The following is a 16698-nucleotide window of genomic DNA, read 5'->3' as shown; positions in this document are numbered from 1 at the left end:
GAGCTCTCAATAAAGATAGTATAAAGGATGAGTGAAACATCTGACACTTCTCTGAAACTGAAGCACAGCTTTCTAACTTACTGTTACCCCATTTTCAGCTGTCATAGGGTTGAAGACCTTGAAGTAACTAGGATCTCTGTATCAGGCCAAGGTAATACAAAAACCTAAATCCATTATACTGACGGTCAGCATTAAATTTGAAGTAAATAAAAAGATGTTCTTCATGTGGGTGTAAATAATATAACTCAGTTTTAATTGACTAGTTTATCTATTTTGAGATCCATCATTACTGAATAATAGTACAGAGTCTGGTTATTTCCATTCCATATTAATTTATGACTGTATTATGTAAGAAGCTAAAATAGCTTCCAAACTCATAAAGAATTCACTGTATGTCTGGTATTTTTCTTCAGTTTCCAGAAAATTCAACAAATGAAATGGCAATTGTGCAGTCTGCCTTAAAAGAACAGCTGCACAAGTTAGTCCAATGCAAAACAAGTTGGACAAAATGATTTATGAAGTACTGTTTCTTAATTATTTCACAGAACATCTCTGGCTCTGGAGGCTTATTTGAACCAACTATTACAAGTTTCTTCATTACAGAAATAATAGATTCCTGTCCTTCCTTCTTTACCTCTATTTTTCATCATGTATTTTCAGTTTCCGACCAAGAATTATTTTTTCCCCTCTGATTCTCAGACATAACTGAAAACAAGCTTACAGGAAAAATTGCCCCAAAAGCTATTAATCCTTTGTAGCTTTATACTAACAACTCTATATTAATTATCTTTATATTTTAATATTAATTTGAGATCTGAGAAACCAGTGTTAATCGGATGACTTGAGTTAATCTGAGTTTTCTCTTGATAGCTAATTCTCACTGTAGAAGTTTTGTGAAATTGTAAAGAAATTAATAACACAGACTGCAATGTACTTGACATGGACATATCAAGTGTTTTAAGCAAAAAAATACAGACTTCAGTCTCTCAGAGGCCCACCATGATGCATTTTTTTAAACATTATTTTGCATCTCGGCGTCAGAAAATATGGATGACTACACTGAAATTTAAATTATCCAAACTAAAAGAGGAAGAAGGAAGTTAGTTTAATTTTTACCTTTTGGCTTAATATGCTAATATTACTATCTGCCAGAAAAAATGGCTGTTTGTTAGTTCATAATGAATGGTATGATATTCTCCGTTTAGCTTGGGACTATGAGGTCCTCATAGTAAGCTTCTTGGCTTTCTTGATTATGTAGAATTTATTGGCCTGACAGAAAGTGGATGTTCCTGAGAATTTTTTCTAGGTGTTTCTAGAAAAGAAACAAGCTAAAGGAAACCCTCATTTGCTCCTTTTCCAGGAAATATAGTGATGATCTTCCCACAAAACGGAAGAAATTCAGAAGCTTTGCGCAGGGTCACTGGAAATTCTTCCAGTTAGTCATCTGTTCCAGCTCCCTGAAACTGCAGGTTTACTTCCTACACCCAATGTCCCGGTGTTTTTTCTTTAAAAGAGTTCTTTATCCCCATACCCCATCTTCCTTTATGTGTGCCTTGATCATCAGCTATATGTAGTTCATACTTGCAGAAAATGTTTCTGTATTCTTTGGGGGGGAAGTAGTTGTCTCTTTCCTGTCCAGCACGTTAGCACAAAACCATCATTGTTCTCGTCTTTAGGGAGCCAAAATGATCTAACATAGAATATTGTGGGAAGCCATGACTGTGTTTGGTCTACTAAGCAGAGGGAGGTTGTCTGTGGGAATTGAATGTACCTTGAGCTCAGACGTGTGCGCCGAGCCCTCTGTCCCATTATGAACTAGTAAGGAGAGGATGTATGTATTACCGACAAAATTGCTGCTGTTCAAGGATATTCCATATATACAGTACAGTAGCATATAAGATTACCATTACATTAATGGTCTAGTTTTTATTGATTGTATTCTATTTTTATCAGTTCAAACAACCAGAGGTTTCTTTGCCACAAATTCTCACTGTTATGAAATAGTACATGGCATGAGTACAAGCAGCAGACTGGAGAAGAAGAATAAATTCTTTTCTTTAATAAGACATTTTTAGGTGTAGGTAGGACTATTAAAAGAATTGAATATTTGGTTCAGTTCAGTGGCTGACCTTTTAATAATAGTGTAACTCAAAACAATGTGCTAGTCCTACCTACCTGGGTCAAAGGGTCAGTCAAAACTAGTCAGGGGATCTGATTGCCTGATAAGGACATGAACAATAAGCAATTTGGGTCTTCTTCCAATTGCTTTTGTTTATGTTGAATTTGTAACCTTTCAGTCTTTGAATACCTCATCTTTTGTATAGTCTGGAGGGTATCTGCTGCTCTCAGTGTAGCTAAGTAGTGATTGAATCATATTTGTGTAGGTTTTCTGTAGAGCTTGTAAAGGATGATCCTGGCTTTGGAAAAGTAGCTTCTCTCCCAGCTCATGTCATAAGCTTCTGACATAGGCTGGTATGTTCAAATCATTTAAACGGCAGTTTCGTAGGTGTCAGTTCACTGATTTTAGTATTTTGATAGCTAGTCTGGAGGTACTGAGCATGAAAACCTGAAGCTGAAGTCACTAAGGCTGCTGGTGTCTCTGAAAAAGATGAGTCTTTCATTGTTTCAAGCATTGTGATCAAAATTAGCACATCAAGACTACACTGTAACATACACTGAAAGCATATTTATATTTACACTTGTTATGAATTTATTTTAATTGTTAATTGCTAATATACGTTTTAATTATTCTCGCAGATAGGTAATATACTTACAAGGAATAGCAAATAATGTAACATTCAGAATACAAATTAACATGCACAAATAAAAATAGCATTTCAATTATTTATGTCACTTACAGAATTTTTATTAACAGCAGTGATCATTTCTTCACATACCAGCTATTACTGTAAAGTAACAAATAGAAGGATCAAGCTGGGAAAAAAAACAGAATGCCATTCTGGCACTCCCAGATAGTGCTACAAAATCTAACAAATCAAGCTGAAAAAGGAATTTTTCTGTGTATCAGACTTGGTATCTCAAATTTAGTTCCAGTTTACTAAAGAGTTTGCTTTTTGCATTGCAGATTAATGCATGACAGCTTTGAACAACTTGGCCAGTTTTTTGGTAGAGTCTGTGTTTTCAAAGCACTGTAAAATGTTATAGACATTATGTTAAATGTTATAAAAAATATTATAGCCTCAGTACTAGGCTAGGTGCAGTGTAGCTGTAGTGTATGGGAGGACATCCTATCCAAGATGAAAAATAGGCTTCACATGTATGAGTTCATTTTAAATACATTTATCGGTATAGAGATCCCTCTACCTTCTTGGGATTTGGCAGCAGAACCAGGCAGGATTCTGTCCTACAGTCTTGTTGGCTTTGCTGTTTTCCCTGGGCTCCCATTCTGTTAGCCACGGATTCTCATTTCTTTATTGCTGCTCAAGTCAGAGAATTTCAAGGATGAATGATTTCAGAGGTAAATTCTTAAAAACCCATTACTTTGGAACAGTTGAAAGCCGATTAATTTGACAGTAGTCAGGATCTGAGAAAGAATAGGAATTGGTTCGGGGCATTTGCAGAGTGATGGATTTCGTTGCTGTGTGGAAAAATAAAATGGTAGATTTCCATACGGAGAGCACTGAAGTGAGGAAAACATTCAGGTCACTTGCTCATAAGCAGTGAAGGCTTCAGTTTTAATAGTCTGGTTTTTGCTTTGCTTGTTGCTCAGTTCTATCCATTAAAAACTTGAGTAATTGCCCTAGTTTGGGACTGTGATCTCATTCAAAATGTAAATAAAAATAGGATACTACTCTGGTAATTAATTTTTCTGTATTTCACTTGCCCTAAGTAATGATGGTAGTTTTTCCTCATGTCTGTTTTTTTTTTTTTGCCCTGATTTTCACAAGTTAAATTTTAGATGTCATGATCAATCCAAAACTGTAAGAACAGTGACTACAAAATTATTTATTTACAATACAAGTTAAATAAAAGTTTTTACCTAATATTACTCATGAAGCCCATGTGATTTGTAAAGTAGGATCATACAGAGCAGCACTGGTCTAAACCTCCTACCTGTTGTTACAGCTGAGTAATGACTTCATAAATGTGTGGGTGTAATTTTGAAACTGGAAAATGCCTTCTCCTTGGGCCATTAATTTCTATCTACAGCAAGATGAGTTATGTTTTAATGTGTGTGTACTTTTGCATTCATTTAAGTTCACTTTCCATCATTACATTCCCAAATGATAATAAGACCAAGTTTCTATCTGGAGTAGTAGGAGAGCACGTGGCTTTACTGAATATCTGTGTGTGCTCATGCTTGTTGCATTTATTTACATTTAAGTAAAAGCTATTAAGTAGATAACAGCCTTAGCCATTTTTCTTCCTCAAATAGTTTCAGTTAAGAAAAAAAAAAAAAAGGCAGGTTGTCAGTGCGTGCATTGCTAATACCGTAAGTCCTGGGAGTCCATGGGTGGTAATGCAGATCTGGGCTTGTCAAGGGGTGTTTAGTCTGATGGTGGAGTCCATGCAATTGGCTGTACCACGCTTGTGAGGGAAATGTGGAGTAAGCTCCTTAACACCAGATACAGAATCTTTTAAAGTGGGGTCCATTTTATAAAAATCAGGTTCCAGACGCATTTTTTGGTTCCATTCATTTCACACATGATGGGAAACCATCTTCTATTTTTCTCAATCTGCAAGAGGATTGCTTATTTTGAAAATAAATTAGTTTTTCTAGATTATCTAACGATGTCATCATTCTGTACAAAAGCTCTGATTTTTTAACTGTTAGTGGATTTCCAAAGTGTATTTACACCATCTCTTATGGACAGTAAGTCTTCATACATCTTCAAGCCAAATACTGTATTCTTCTAATTCAAGCTGCTACCTTCAAGGCCCACACATGGTGGTTTGATATATTCTAGGTGGTTTTCAGATAGGTTTTTAAATAAACAAATCCACAGACACAGGTGACTAAAATGGATTGTGAAATTTGAGGACTGATTTGCAAATTAAGTTGGCAGTTTTGGAGCTCAGGTTTGCCGCTACCAGACTGGCATATATAGCAGGTCATCCTGCCTCTTCGACCTCAACTTGGGTTGTGTCTGATGTTCTTAAAGGGCTTTCTTTGGTTTGACTGGCAAGCCAGACTTCCAAAAGCCCTTTTGGCAGCCTACTATAAAATTTCACTCAAACAACTTCTCTGTCATCACAGACCCCAGGCAACCTCTGAGTCAGCCTCAGACCACTGTCTCAGGCTTTGCTCAGGTCTCCGTTCTTCTTCCAAACAATGCCTTATATGGCTAGACATGAGAGCAGCCTTTCCTGCTGTCTGTCCCTCATCAGCTCAGTGCTCCTTGAAGAGATAATGTTTTCTTTATTTTCTTCTCCATCCTGTTTTCACCCCATCACTAGCATCTTTGTTGATGTCTTTCCCAGTCTAAGCTGTTTCCAGTTGTTAATTAGTTATCCAGTTTGTGCCAGTGAAGGGCTTTCTTCTGTGAAAGGATTTGGGATGTCTGAGCCCATGAAGATCTATACATAGATTTAAGTTAGCTAAAAAATGTACAACTTCGGAGGATCCAGTGCTGATTTGGGAAATAATCTGTTGGAAACTTGGTGTTAAATATTTTCTTGGTAGAGTGTTTAGGCTTTTAGAGTGTTTAATATTTTGAAAATTGCTTAACTTACCAATGGATGGCACATTATTTAAAAATGGAAAATATGTTTTTTACACAGACTTTTGAAATATGACTTACATGACTGAAAAATATTATATTAAAATAATAATTTTATACATGTTAGCTTACTTACCTGGTCTAGTTGGTGGTGTCCCTGCCCATGGCAGGGGTATTGAAACAAGATGGTCTTTAAGGTCTCTTCCAACCAAAACCATTCTATGATTCTGTGATTTATTGGCTCATATTGTTAAGGATTTGGTGTTAGGAACAGCAGGTTTCTGTGTTCCATATTTCTATAAGTGTCAATGGAAAGGAGAAAAATTTACTCTTTACAGCTTTCTGCAAAAGAATCACAAGGATACATTTGAGCCATTTCTTGACTGACTTGAATAATTAGAAAGTTTGTGGCTGACTTTGGTTTCACCACTGATTATTAATAAAACATCAGAAATGCACAGTAGTCTTAGAAAAGGAAATCTAGAAACCTGACAGTTAAATCAATAGAACATGAATCAAATAAAGCTCGTGATAGAAAGGATAGGATAGAAAGACTCATTTTTACTTGACTTAATAAACAGGATTATTACCAAAGTAAAGTTTGGATTTTTTGTCAGAACAGGATTTTTTTCAATATGTTTTGACAGAGCCTTGAGCTATGAAAAACTACTGACTGTAGATATTTTCTGCCAGAATGATGAATCTATTTCCAGTAAGCTACTTGCTTCATCTTGTTGGACTTACTCTTGGGAATTTATCACGTAATTCCCTTAATCCAAACCAGTTGTGTACATATTTTATAATTGATGAATTACTGACAGTAAATAAATATTCATACAATATCAACTGTTTGTTAAACAAAAAAAGTACTGTTTAACAATTTTCATACCAGCCTTTTTCATACCAGACACAATTTACAGTGTCTTTTCACATGAACTAGTGTCATCTAAAACTGCTGTTTACAATTATTACAACACTGAATATATACCATCTCAGATAAGCACACATTACATTGCAACTGTATGTCAAATACTTTTATCAACACAGTGAGTAACACCAGATCACTAGTCCTTGAAATAACATGTCATTAAATTTGTGAAGATGAAACAACTATTCTTCCATCAAATTCTGCTCTACGTTTAGATGAAATGCCTTGGTTAAGTAATGTCTTTGAAGACTGGGTGTTACTTCCTTTAGCTCTGATTGTAGTTGGCAAGCGTTATCTGTTCTTTGTGTATTACCAAACCAGAACATCTAATTGCAGTATACTCTCTTTTTCTTCTTAAATGGATGCAACTTTGATGTGTTGGATGTATTTTGGTGTGATTTTTACATTTGATTAATGGGGTCTTACAGCTTTTTTGTGTGCATATATCTCATTCTTACTACTGAATATATATGATTGATGCACTGAACTGTTGGCTTCTGTTATGTGAATATTAATCAAAGAATATGCTTCTCTGCTTAATGGCTTTGCAGTGTAGGAGGCAGCCAAACAACATAGACTATAGTCTGCTTTTTTTGCTCTTTAATCATTATTGTGTAAGACACTGGCAAGAACACTTTTTTCGTCTATAAACACTATCTCATGCTTAAACATATCCATTGTTTGGTCAAAGTTATGAAATGTTGTTGCTCAATTAAATTTTATTTTCAACATTTCCTGGTAAAAGCAGTAATAGAAGAGATAAAACAGTAAAGGAAGGGATGATAATTAAGTAGAAAGAAATAGTAGGCATAGCAAGCAAGGAAGAAGAAGAAGATGAGGAGTCAGTAAATTCAGCCTCATATGATTTCAGGTCTTATGATTTCAACAAATGATTTGCTTTAATCAAAAGCCAAACCTGATGCTTTTCTAGATTCCATGACTGTGCTGAAAGGGATAATTTATGACTAAACTATTCTTAAAGAGAATCAGGGTAGCTATTTGCTCTGTTCTGATGTACACTTAAAATATGTATAAGGATAGACATTGACTAGGGTGTGACAGCTTCTTTGGGTGAGACATTAAGAGACATGTTCAGTATTTTAAAAAAAAAGACGGTAAATGTTTGCTCGTGATGATGGTGGTACAGCTCAGTATCAGAAGCAGCAAGCTTCTTGAAAACACAGCTCAGATTTTTATGGCATCTAGTTCTGATATAAAGGTTGACAGCTGCAGCTTTAGTCATTCTCTGTGAATCTCACCAGTGAGGCAGCCAAGGCTAACAGGAAGGCTTAGGCTTCAGGGTTTATAGAATTTTACAAGGGGTTTTGTTTTAGTCTCCCCTAGCCCCTTTCATAAAAATTCCCTAAAGTAGGGGCTTTCTGGAAATCATGCTGTTAGCAGAATTTTCCCCCTAGCGCTATCACTGGCTGAGCTGTACAACTAGCAGAATTAGCAGAATTTATTGAACGGGAGTTCCTCTTGCTGTTGCCTGTTGCCCTTGACCACTAGGACAGTCTTGCTGAAATCCTCTCAGAGTGGTAGGACCATAGATAATATCACATTACTTGTATTTACTAGTGTTGTTGTTCTGCAAATTTTATTTTCACTGTTACGAGTGTAAGCATTTTTTTGATTCCTCTAGTTTCAGCCCAGAAAATACATTTCAGGTTTTGTTATAGATCGTGATTTTTTAATATTCTAAAAGGCATAAAGCAGAAATCTCCCAAACCTTCTGCATTTTTGTATGATGTAATGTGTTCAAAGGCAGGTCTGTTTTTATGGAAGGGAATATAGTACTGAAGCTTGTGATTCATAAAAAACAATAGTTGAAAGCTAAATCATTGAATCAGAAAAACTTTTTGTTTGTTTGCAGTCAGATTTTTGTCTCAGAGATGTATTTAAAGTATTTTCAGGAAACATCAGTAAGAGAACTGAATGACTTCAATAAAATACTGGCTTAGTCCAACATTATGTAGTGGAAATTAATCTATTTTATATTAGTTGAACACATACTTATCCCATGTTGTACCATCTCCATTCGAACACCTCCTACAAATATTCCTCTTGCATAAATACATATATTTATATTTTAATATATTACCATGCTATTGCAGAAATACCTATTTGGAAAGAAATTTTTACTTACAAACTGGCTATATAAATTGACCATTTGTTTTAGATCCATGTCAAAATAGTAGACTTTGCATATTTTCAAAATCCTTTCTCCTGGGTAAACTCCATTTCCACTGTTTTAATACATATAAACATCTGCTTCTGTGATTTGAGTCTACTTCTTCAGTTTTGATAATGAATATTCCCACATTCTCCTTTTTTGTCAGTTCTGGAAAGTTGTTAGTCCAACTAAGCAATCTTTGCGTGTCTGGTTAATGTAGTTACTGCTTATTGACCTTCTGAAAATGCTGATCTGCCAAAGAAGTTTTTAACATATTAAGAAAAGCTAACTGAAGTTAGGTGCCTTTCTCTGCAATTCCACACCTGTCATTATCCTTCCCTAGTTTTTGTAATCAAGCCTTAAGGTTTCAACAATAATACGGAAGTAAGAAGAGACAAAACCATGGCTTTTTAAAGACCTTATCTAGTGGTTTTAGTTAGTTTATGTGTAAATTTTTATTGTCCCTAGCATATGCAAATTTGAGCATGGACTACAGTATTGTAGAGTATATAGTCTTTTTGAGTATAGTTCTTCAAAAGTGTTCATATTGTGGTGATTAATACCATAAAAATAGATTGTTAGAAAGAAGAGTTTGGGATATGGTATCTACTGGCAAGTAGTTTTGCTTCAGCTTGTGGCTGATATGAATAAGGTAACATGTCTGTAATCAAACATAATGTCCATTAATATTACCTCTTTTCAGTTACTTACATGTCTTTCTAAGAAACAGAGCAATTGATTTCATTTTAGAGTGTCAAAACTGAAGAAGGCATTTAGGAATGCCTTTGTATGATACTTTAATTTCTGTATGTTCATATAATTGTTTATGAAATTAGAAACGAAAAGTATTTGAACTGAACAAGGCATCTACATTTGTGGTATAAATGGATGGGAAACTAATAGTTGCATTTTCGCTTTTTCCGAACTTTAGGGGGCACACAGAGATTACCTCGCACAATTGGAGTGTCTTTGGCAAAAGAACTAATCTTCTCGGCACGTATTGTGGATGGTGAGGAAGCAAAATCAATAGGATTGATTAGCCATGTGGTAGAACAGAATGAAACAGGGGATGCTGCCTACAGAAGAGCATTAGCTCTGGCAAGAGAATTTTTACCTCAGGTAAAAAAAAAAAAAATTTATTTTATCTTTTAGTTTTTACCAAACATTAAAACTCAAAAAGAACCAGCTGTATTAAGAAAAACTGACATGAATCTATGTATTAAAAAGCCATTCCAGTTATGTGGAGTGCAGTCAGAAGTTTTCTTTCTCATGTATTGAGTGCTGTTATTTAGCAATTTATAGTGAATCTGTCAGTTCTCATATAGTCATGATATGGTCTGTGTTTGTATTGTGTATTTTGGCTTTCAAGTTTTAAACAAAAAAATAGCGTAAGGGTTGGCTGTTTTTTTAGTAAAGCAGTTAGCTCAATAGATTAGTCTGTTGCTGTTGAATATTTCAGAGAGGTAAACAGGTCAATATGAAAGTGAACATTTCTCAGTGTAAGTCCTATTTTGAAAACATAAAGCTAAATGTAATTTCAGTATTAAAGTAAAACCCACTTACTAGTGAAAAGTTTGCTTTCTATCCTTTGTGGATAAGCTTGGTGAAAGAATATGGCTCTTATTATCATTCATTCTAAGTGACATGCTATCTCTGTCTTTCATAAAAGAATTGAAATGAGATTTGCTGAACTCCTGTGCTTTAGAACTTGAAAATTTTAATAAGAAGTTTAAGTATGACCCTTACAGGAGTCTTTGTGTTAGCTGACTGCTACCTGTTCCCCTGTTGCCATAGACTGCAAGCTGTTTGTTCAGAGTAGGAGTGTGAGTTTGGAGTTTTTAATAAACCTGTTTTTCAAGTGAAGGGTACCAGGTAACAAATTAATAGGAGGCAGAAGAAGAAAATAATTAGTAAACTGCTTTATTAGATCACAAGTATAACAACTAAAATTTTTCATTGAAAATGGAAAATGTTACAGATTGAATATCTCATTTAACTGGCTAATTGTCTCTTGAACACCCTCATAGGAAGACAAACAAATACTAAATTACAGTATAAACTTTAACATACAGTGATTCTGAAAGGTTGATTTATAGTTATGACTTTGAATTGGAACCAGCTCAAAAGCATTTGGCTTTTCCCAAAGCAGCAGGTCACTTCTCTAAAGCAATCTTAGAACATTCAGATGCTGATGCTGATGTATAGGCATCAGACTGAGATGATTCCCAAAGATATCTCGCTGTTCTGCAGCACCTTGGAGGAAGAGGGTGGAAATCCCTCGCGTTGCTGGGGTCCTCAGTTGCTCACGGAAGAGTGTCATCACTTGAACAATGCAGGCTTTGCTTCTGTAGCATATTTTAGGTTTGAAGCTGCATCAGTTAATTTTGTTTCCTTATCACATCATTTCATGTGTCTCCATTGTGTGAAAATAGGGACGCAGGGTTGACCTTGCAAAGAACTGTAATGGTGTCTCTTAAGGTGGCTGTTCTCAGCCCTGTTGGAAGGGAATTGAGGAAGCTTGACAAAAGTGGACGTGCCTGGCACCTTTGAAACATAAACCAAAACCACTGCTTTAATCAGGTTCTTTTGAAAGCAGTGTGCTTTCACTTTTTCTCAAAATTGAAATATTTCTCAGTATTGGTTTGGAAGCAGATGTCTACTACAGTGACGTAATTTTGGATATTTGACCTACTTACCATATATTTAATAAAAGTCCAAAGTCTAGAAGGTCCCAATATAAGAACATTGATGTGCAGACTCGTCACTGCATAAACTTACAGATTCTGTTGATATCTAAATAAGCTTTTTCTTTCATTTTAGGGACCAGTAGCAATGAGAGTTGCAAAACTGGCCATCAATCAGGGTATGGAGGTAAGGTTCTGTACTTTCCATAAACATAAGCAGAAGTCAGGCTGGCAACCTGGTCTACTGTGGTGATTTTTTTGTCCTAGAACTGTTAGTTTCCCATTGTATAGTCTTTCAAAATCTATTTGGTAAAAACGTTTTAAAATATGTAATGCAATTTTTTTATATCTCAGACTCCTGAGACTAGATTTGATGCTGATTTCCATAACGAGGCTTAGTAACATCATGTTTGTCCAGGAATAATGCACTCTGCTAATTACTAATACCAGAAAGTAAACATAATCTACTATGAACAGGTTGTATTTCAAATGCTTGGGCAAAAAAAAACTGCAAAGTTTTACTCTGTCAAGTCTGTCAATGCTCAGTGTTTAGCAACTACTGAAGTTAAAGGCCAAAATGCATGTCATTTATTTTTAATAGTTTAATAGAGATTAGTGTTAAAATTATATCTGGAATCTGATTTCATATTTGATTCTGATTCCCACACTTTCTTGAACACTATTGACATAGATCTAAATCTTGTTAAAATCCAGCCCTGAACACGTCTGGACATGTATTTTACTTACATGTTTACTTACATGTTCTTGCTGAGCTCAGCAGGACTATTCATATTCAAAGTTAAGGACATGCATAAGCTCTGCAGTAGGGCACCGTATAGCTCAACCTGGCACAAGGGAAAGGGAATCACACCGCATGCGACATCTGAATCCAAGAAGATGAATTTAAGAATGGTCCTTTTTTTCTTAAAGTCTCAAAAGCAACCAGTGATATAATTGAGTTCAACAAATCAGTAAGCTTTGGCCTGAGAACCAAATTCATATGCTATTGTGCAAAGAGTATGTTGGTTAGAGTATGTTTCCACAGCAAGTAATGGTAGAATTCCAAGATTTATTTCAGTGGTACCCAAGGTTCAAAATGCTGCAAGCTAAATTATCTAGCTACGAGGTATAGTGGACTGAAAGGTCAAAACCATGATGTTTATAGAATTAGTGACAATAGGGTTAGAAGGACTCTGAATGATCATCTAGTTCAATCTTGGGGCCCCAAGACAAGATCTACTGTATCAAAACTGACCAACCCAAATGTTCATTCAACTGTTTTTACAAACATTCCATGGCAGAGATTTCACGGCTTCCTTTGGTAATCTATCCTATAGCTTATCTCCCCTTGCAAATTTCTTGGCCTTTCAGTGGCCATGTGGAATGCTGGTAAGTTCTACAGCAGCTGTTGCTTAAGACAGGTGGAGAAGTAGTGAGGGGGAAATTCAGCCTTTTCAGCTCTTCAGACCAGTTCATAAAGAAAAAATGTTATTAAAATTTAAAAATTTAAAACATGATGCAGGATGGCCATTGGTCTCTTTTTTTTTTTTTTTTTTTTTTTTTGTTTTAAATCCCTTTAAACTTGAATTTATGTTTATTTTGAGGCATGGCATCATGTTCCTATATGATATTTTGAAGATAACTTTTTTCAGAACAATTTTTAAACAAGCATGCAGTATGTTAAATCTTTTCCACTATAGTAAATGAAATGATTACAAATGTGCAAGTAGCTAATGGTTTTTAGTCCAGATGATTTGTAGTGAAGAACATACATTGTTTTGACAGTGTATTACATCCTAATTGTGTTGCTAAGTAAGGAAATTGTTACAGAAATACTAACAGCTATCACCACATGGCAGTGTAGCATTTCTATGTTAAGGTAGTGTAGAAAAACTTTGCAGAAGTGTTTTAGTATGTGGCATATAGAAACACAATATTCAAGTTAGCTGTCACAAAATAACGTATAACAAAACCACAAAAGTATGCTTGTAAAAAACCACTGTATTCTTTTCTTCAGGTCGACTTAGTAACAGGTTTAGCAATTGAAGAAGCTTGTTATGCTCAGGTATGTAACTGATTACACGAAACCCCCAGAAAACAGGCTTTGCTGGTGCCTGTTATGAAATATGCAGAAATTCAACTAGAAATTGCTCTATGATTTCTTCTCCAAATATTTTGACATCGTATTTAGACCTTTCTTCTACTTACTATGTTTTTGTAAGGAATTTATGGAGGTGTAGTTTAGCACAAAAATATCTCCCTGCCAAGACTGTTAGGGTGAAGGTAGTGAAGCACTACCAGCCATATACCTAGCCAGTTGTACATTGCCATGCATCTAGTCCAAGAACTGCCTTGCTTTTGCTTTGTTTTGGTTTAACACGAGATAACATGACGGGCAGTTCAGTAACATGTGCCTCTGATGGCATATGTGCTAACCAGCAGAAAACCAAGACAAACCTCTTTGCCAGTGAAATATGGGAATGATGTATTTGAGTTTGTATATTGTTGGACTTTGAGACAAGTTTTTGATCATGGAAATAGAAGCATCAGCATTAGATGCTTATTTAAAACATATGTTGATCTGATTAATAACCTACCTTCTGCGCTACAAAAAAAAAAAACAAACCACCAAAAACTCAAAAACAAAGCCTAGAGAGTTTCTCACAGTCATCTGTTTGGAGAAAAGATACTCCTCCTTCTCCCAAATTGTTTCTCAGCCCTGTATTGTGCCTTTGAAGTGTCTGGTACAGTCCTGTATCTGCCTAGACATTTTAGTTTTCATTTTTCTTTTGTTGCATTCTGGATGCATTAAAGAACCAGGATTTGTATGAAAATAATATTTTTCTTGTTTTGTTTTTAGTGTCAATAATGAATTGTTACTCTGCTCATTGCAGACTATTCCAACAAAAGATAGAATCGAAGGTCTTCTTGCATTTAAGGAGAAGAGACCTCCTCGCTACAAGGGAGAATAAAAGAAGCTGATGCCTTTAAAATACAGGGGGATAAAAATTCTGCTATGAGGACCATTAAGGTGCACTTCATATCTGCACCTGGAATATCACAACCACCAAAGTAAAAGCAAATCATACTGATGTTACAACATTTGGAATGTGTCCATACTTGTACGGGGCCCAGGTAGAAATGTGTGTCAGCTCATGCTCATCACAGTTTCTGAAGGTTGATCTGTGTATTGGCAAGGTCACAAGTTCATGCAGCATTTTTATAATTTCACATGTATGAAACATACCATTCCACAACTGATAAAGCTCTGGAAATTCTTTATATAGACAAAACCTTAATGTGATGTTAAGTATAAATCTGCTGTATCATTTTATCAAAACAATGTGACTACTGAGCACCAAAAATAAGAAATTGTACCAGATACACATTAAGATGATTCTGTATATCAGTAAAAATTGTATTTGAGTATTTACCTGAATATGTACATTACTAATAAAGTTAAGGAAAATGAAAAGGATTATTGTTTGGAAAATGTTAAGCTTTATTTATCTGACATTATTCTAAGCAAAATGAAATTAGCATATAATGGTATTCTTTTGATGAAGTCATTGCCATTATATTCATTTAATTGTATTAAATGAAGACATTTTCGAGGCCAGCCTTTAGTTATGCATTCTTGTATGTTAAACCTGTCTTTGCCTTGCATTCTTCCAACATACCATCTGACCAGCACTGTCTACTGTGAAGGAACTTAATTTCACTTGCCCCAGTTATTTTAAATTTTTGATGATTGTATGAAAGATTGTTGTGCAGCGATGCGACTAATGCACTATTAAAGAAACTAGAATTCTCTTAATCTCCAGAATATTCCTTTTGCAGGTCCTAATAATGTATATTTATATACAACAGGGATGATATTTACATGTTCTTTATTCTGTGGCAGCCACACAGTTCTTTTCATACATTACAAGAGAAATCCAGTAGGTTACAAGGTGAGAAAACTGTGTGATTCATGTTGTATATTTGCTGTGGACATGGCATATACAGCAAATGCCTGGAAATAACCTCTTAGAAGGTATTTTTGTTAACTTGACTGGAAAATAAACATGACTTAGCTGTCAGAGGCTGTCTTTTTATATGAAAACAAATTTCTTCATGTTTGGTTACCATTGCCTCACAAAACTTGTGCATGGTCTGCTGTTTCTGCAGCATTTACTGTGGTCACTGTCCATATCTATGATGATAAAGCAGCTGATCAACATGAAATGACAAGAACTCCTTTAAATTCACATTTAGACATATCATTACATGTAAATTGATTATAACTGGTAGAGCACAAACTTTGTTGACTGGTAAACTTGCTGAGTTTGACCATTTCATGCATGATAATTTGCAAATAAAGTACTGGCACTTGTTTTGATAGTCATATAAAGCCTAGAGGGTCATTTTCTCGTGTTTTTGAAATGCTAACATGTCATTTCATTTTTACTGAGTAGGAAATAATTATGTTAATAGGAGAAGAAATATTAAGTCTATGCTGACAGATTTCTGTTTGATAACTTTGATATGCAGTCTGGTTATTGAGCTCTCTCTGTTTTCCTAACAAGCGCTGATTAAGTAGCTTCTGTGAATGTCTATATAAAAAAGATCTAATAACTTTAAATACTCTGGTATAAGACTGTGTAGATTTGTGCCTTTAACTAGTAGTTTTGATCTGAGAAAATAATTTTGCTGTCAGAGTGGTCTCTCTGTTCCTTTTCTCAGGAGAAGATACTGTTGTATTGTAGCAATTTGAGTCCCTTCTTTGAAGTCAACAGTTTGAATATTGTTACAGAGTGAGTACCAGTAGGACGATTTTTAAAGGTACTTTCTAGTTATGTTGAAATAGTTCTAAAGGAGCAATATTTTAGCAGAAGATGTATTGATCATTTACTATCTCTCTTGTTAAGTGACGTGTTACGATGGCTGCAGTGCTCATCATTAATAGCAATATTGGAATTCTGCTTCCACAAGAGGGTGATTTGTAACAGAAATGCTCTTATAAAGGCTGACTTTTCCTTACAAAAGTTGTGATCTTGCAAATCTTCCATCAAGTGCTTAGGCTCTGCTCTTTCAGTTCCTGGTAAAGCCGTGCTTTTCTCCACAATACCCTATGGGTTAGTGAGCCCCAGTCCCTGCTGGTTTCTCGTGGTCACTAGGCATAAGCAGCCTTTTCTCCTGCTCCAGCTAAGCTCAAGTGGATAGTGAGCTCTTCTGCACTGAGTTGGATAT

The 16698-nt window shown here is 35.3% G+C and overlaps 1 protein-coding gene across 2 annotated transcripts in view; it reads left to right on the top strand.

The window, feature by feature from the left end:
- Positions 1-15854, top strand: part of AUH (AU RNA binding methylglutaconyl-CoA hydratase) — a 125247-nt gene extending 109393 nt beyond the window's left edge. Inside the window, exons 7-10 of one of the 2 annotated variants that reach the window (XM_074165760.1) lie at positions 9714-9901; positions 11603-11653; positions 13484-13531; positions 14361-15854. In XM_074165760.1, coding sequence (XP_074021861.1) covers positions 9714-9901; positions 11603-11653; positions 13484-13531; positions 14361-14438 — 365 coding nt within the window. In that variant the 3' untranslated portion in view covers positions 14439-15854. The remainder of the gene's footprint in view (positions 1-9713; positions 9902-11602; positions 11654-13483; positions 13532-14360) is intronic. The other variant, XM_074165761.1, reaches the window with a different exon arrangement.
- The last annotated feature ends 844 nt before the right edge of the window (positions 15855-16698 follow it).

The sequence above is a fragment of the Numenius arquata genome, chromosome Z (assembly GCF_964106895.1).
Source record: "Numenius arquata chromosome Z, bNumArq3.hap1.1, whole genome shotgun sequence".
Lineage (NCBI taxonomy): Eukaryota > Metazoa > Chordata > Aves > Charadriiformes > Scolopacidae > Numenius > Numenius arquata.
Note: the sequence above shows the minus strand (reverse complement) of the source record. Positions and strands in the feature narration are given on the sequence as shown.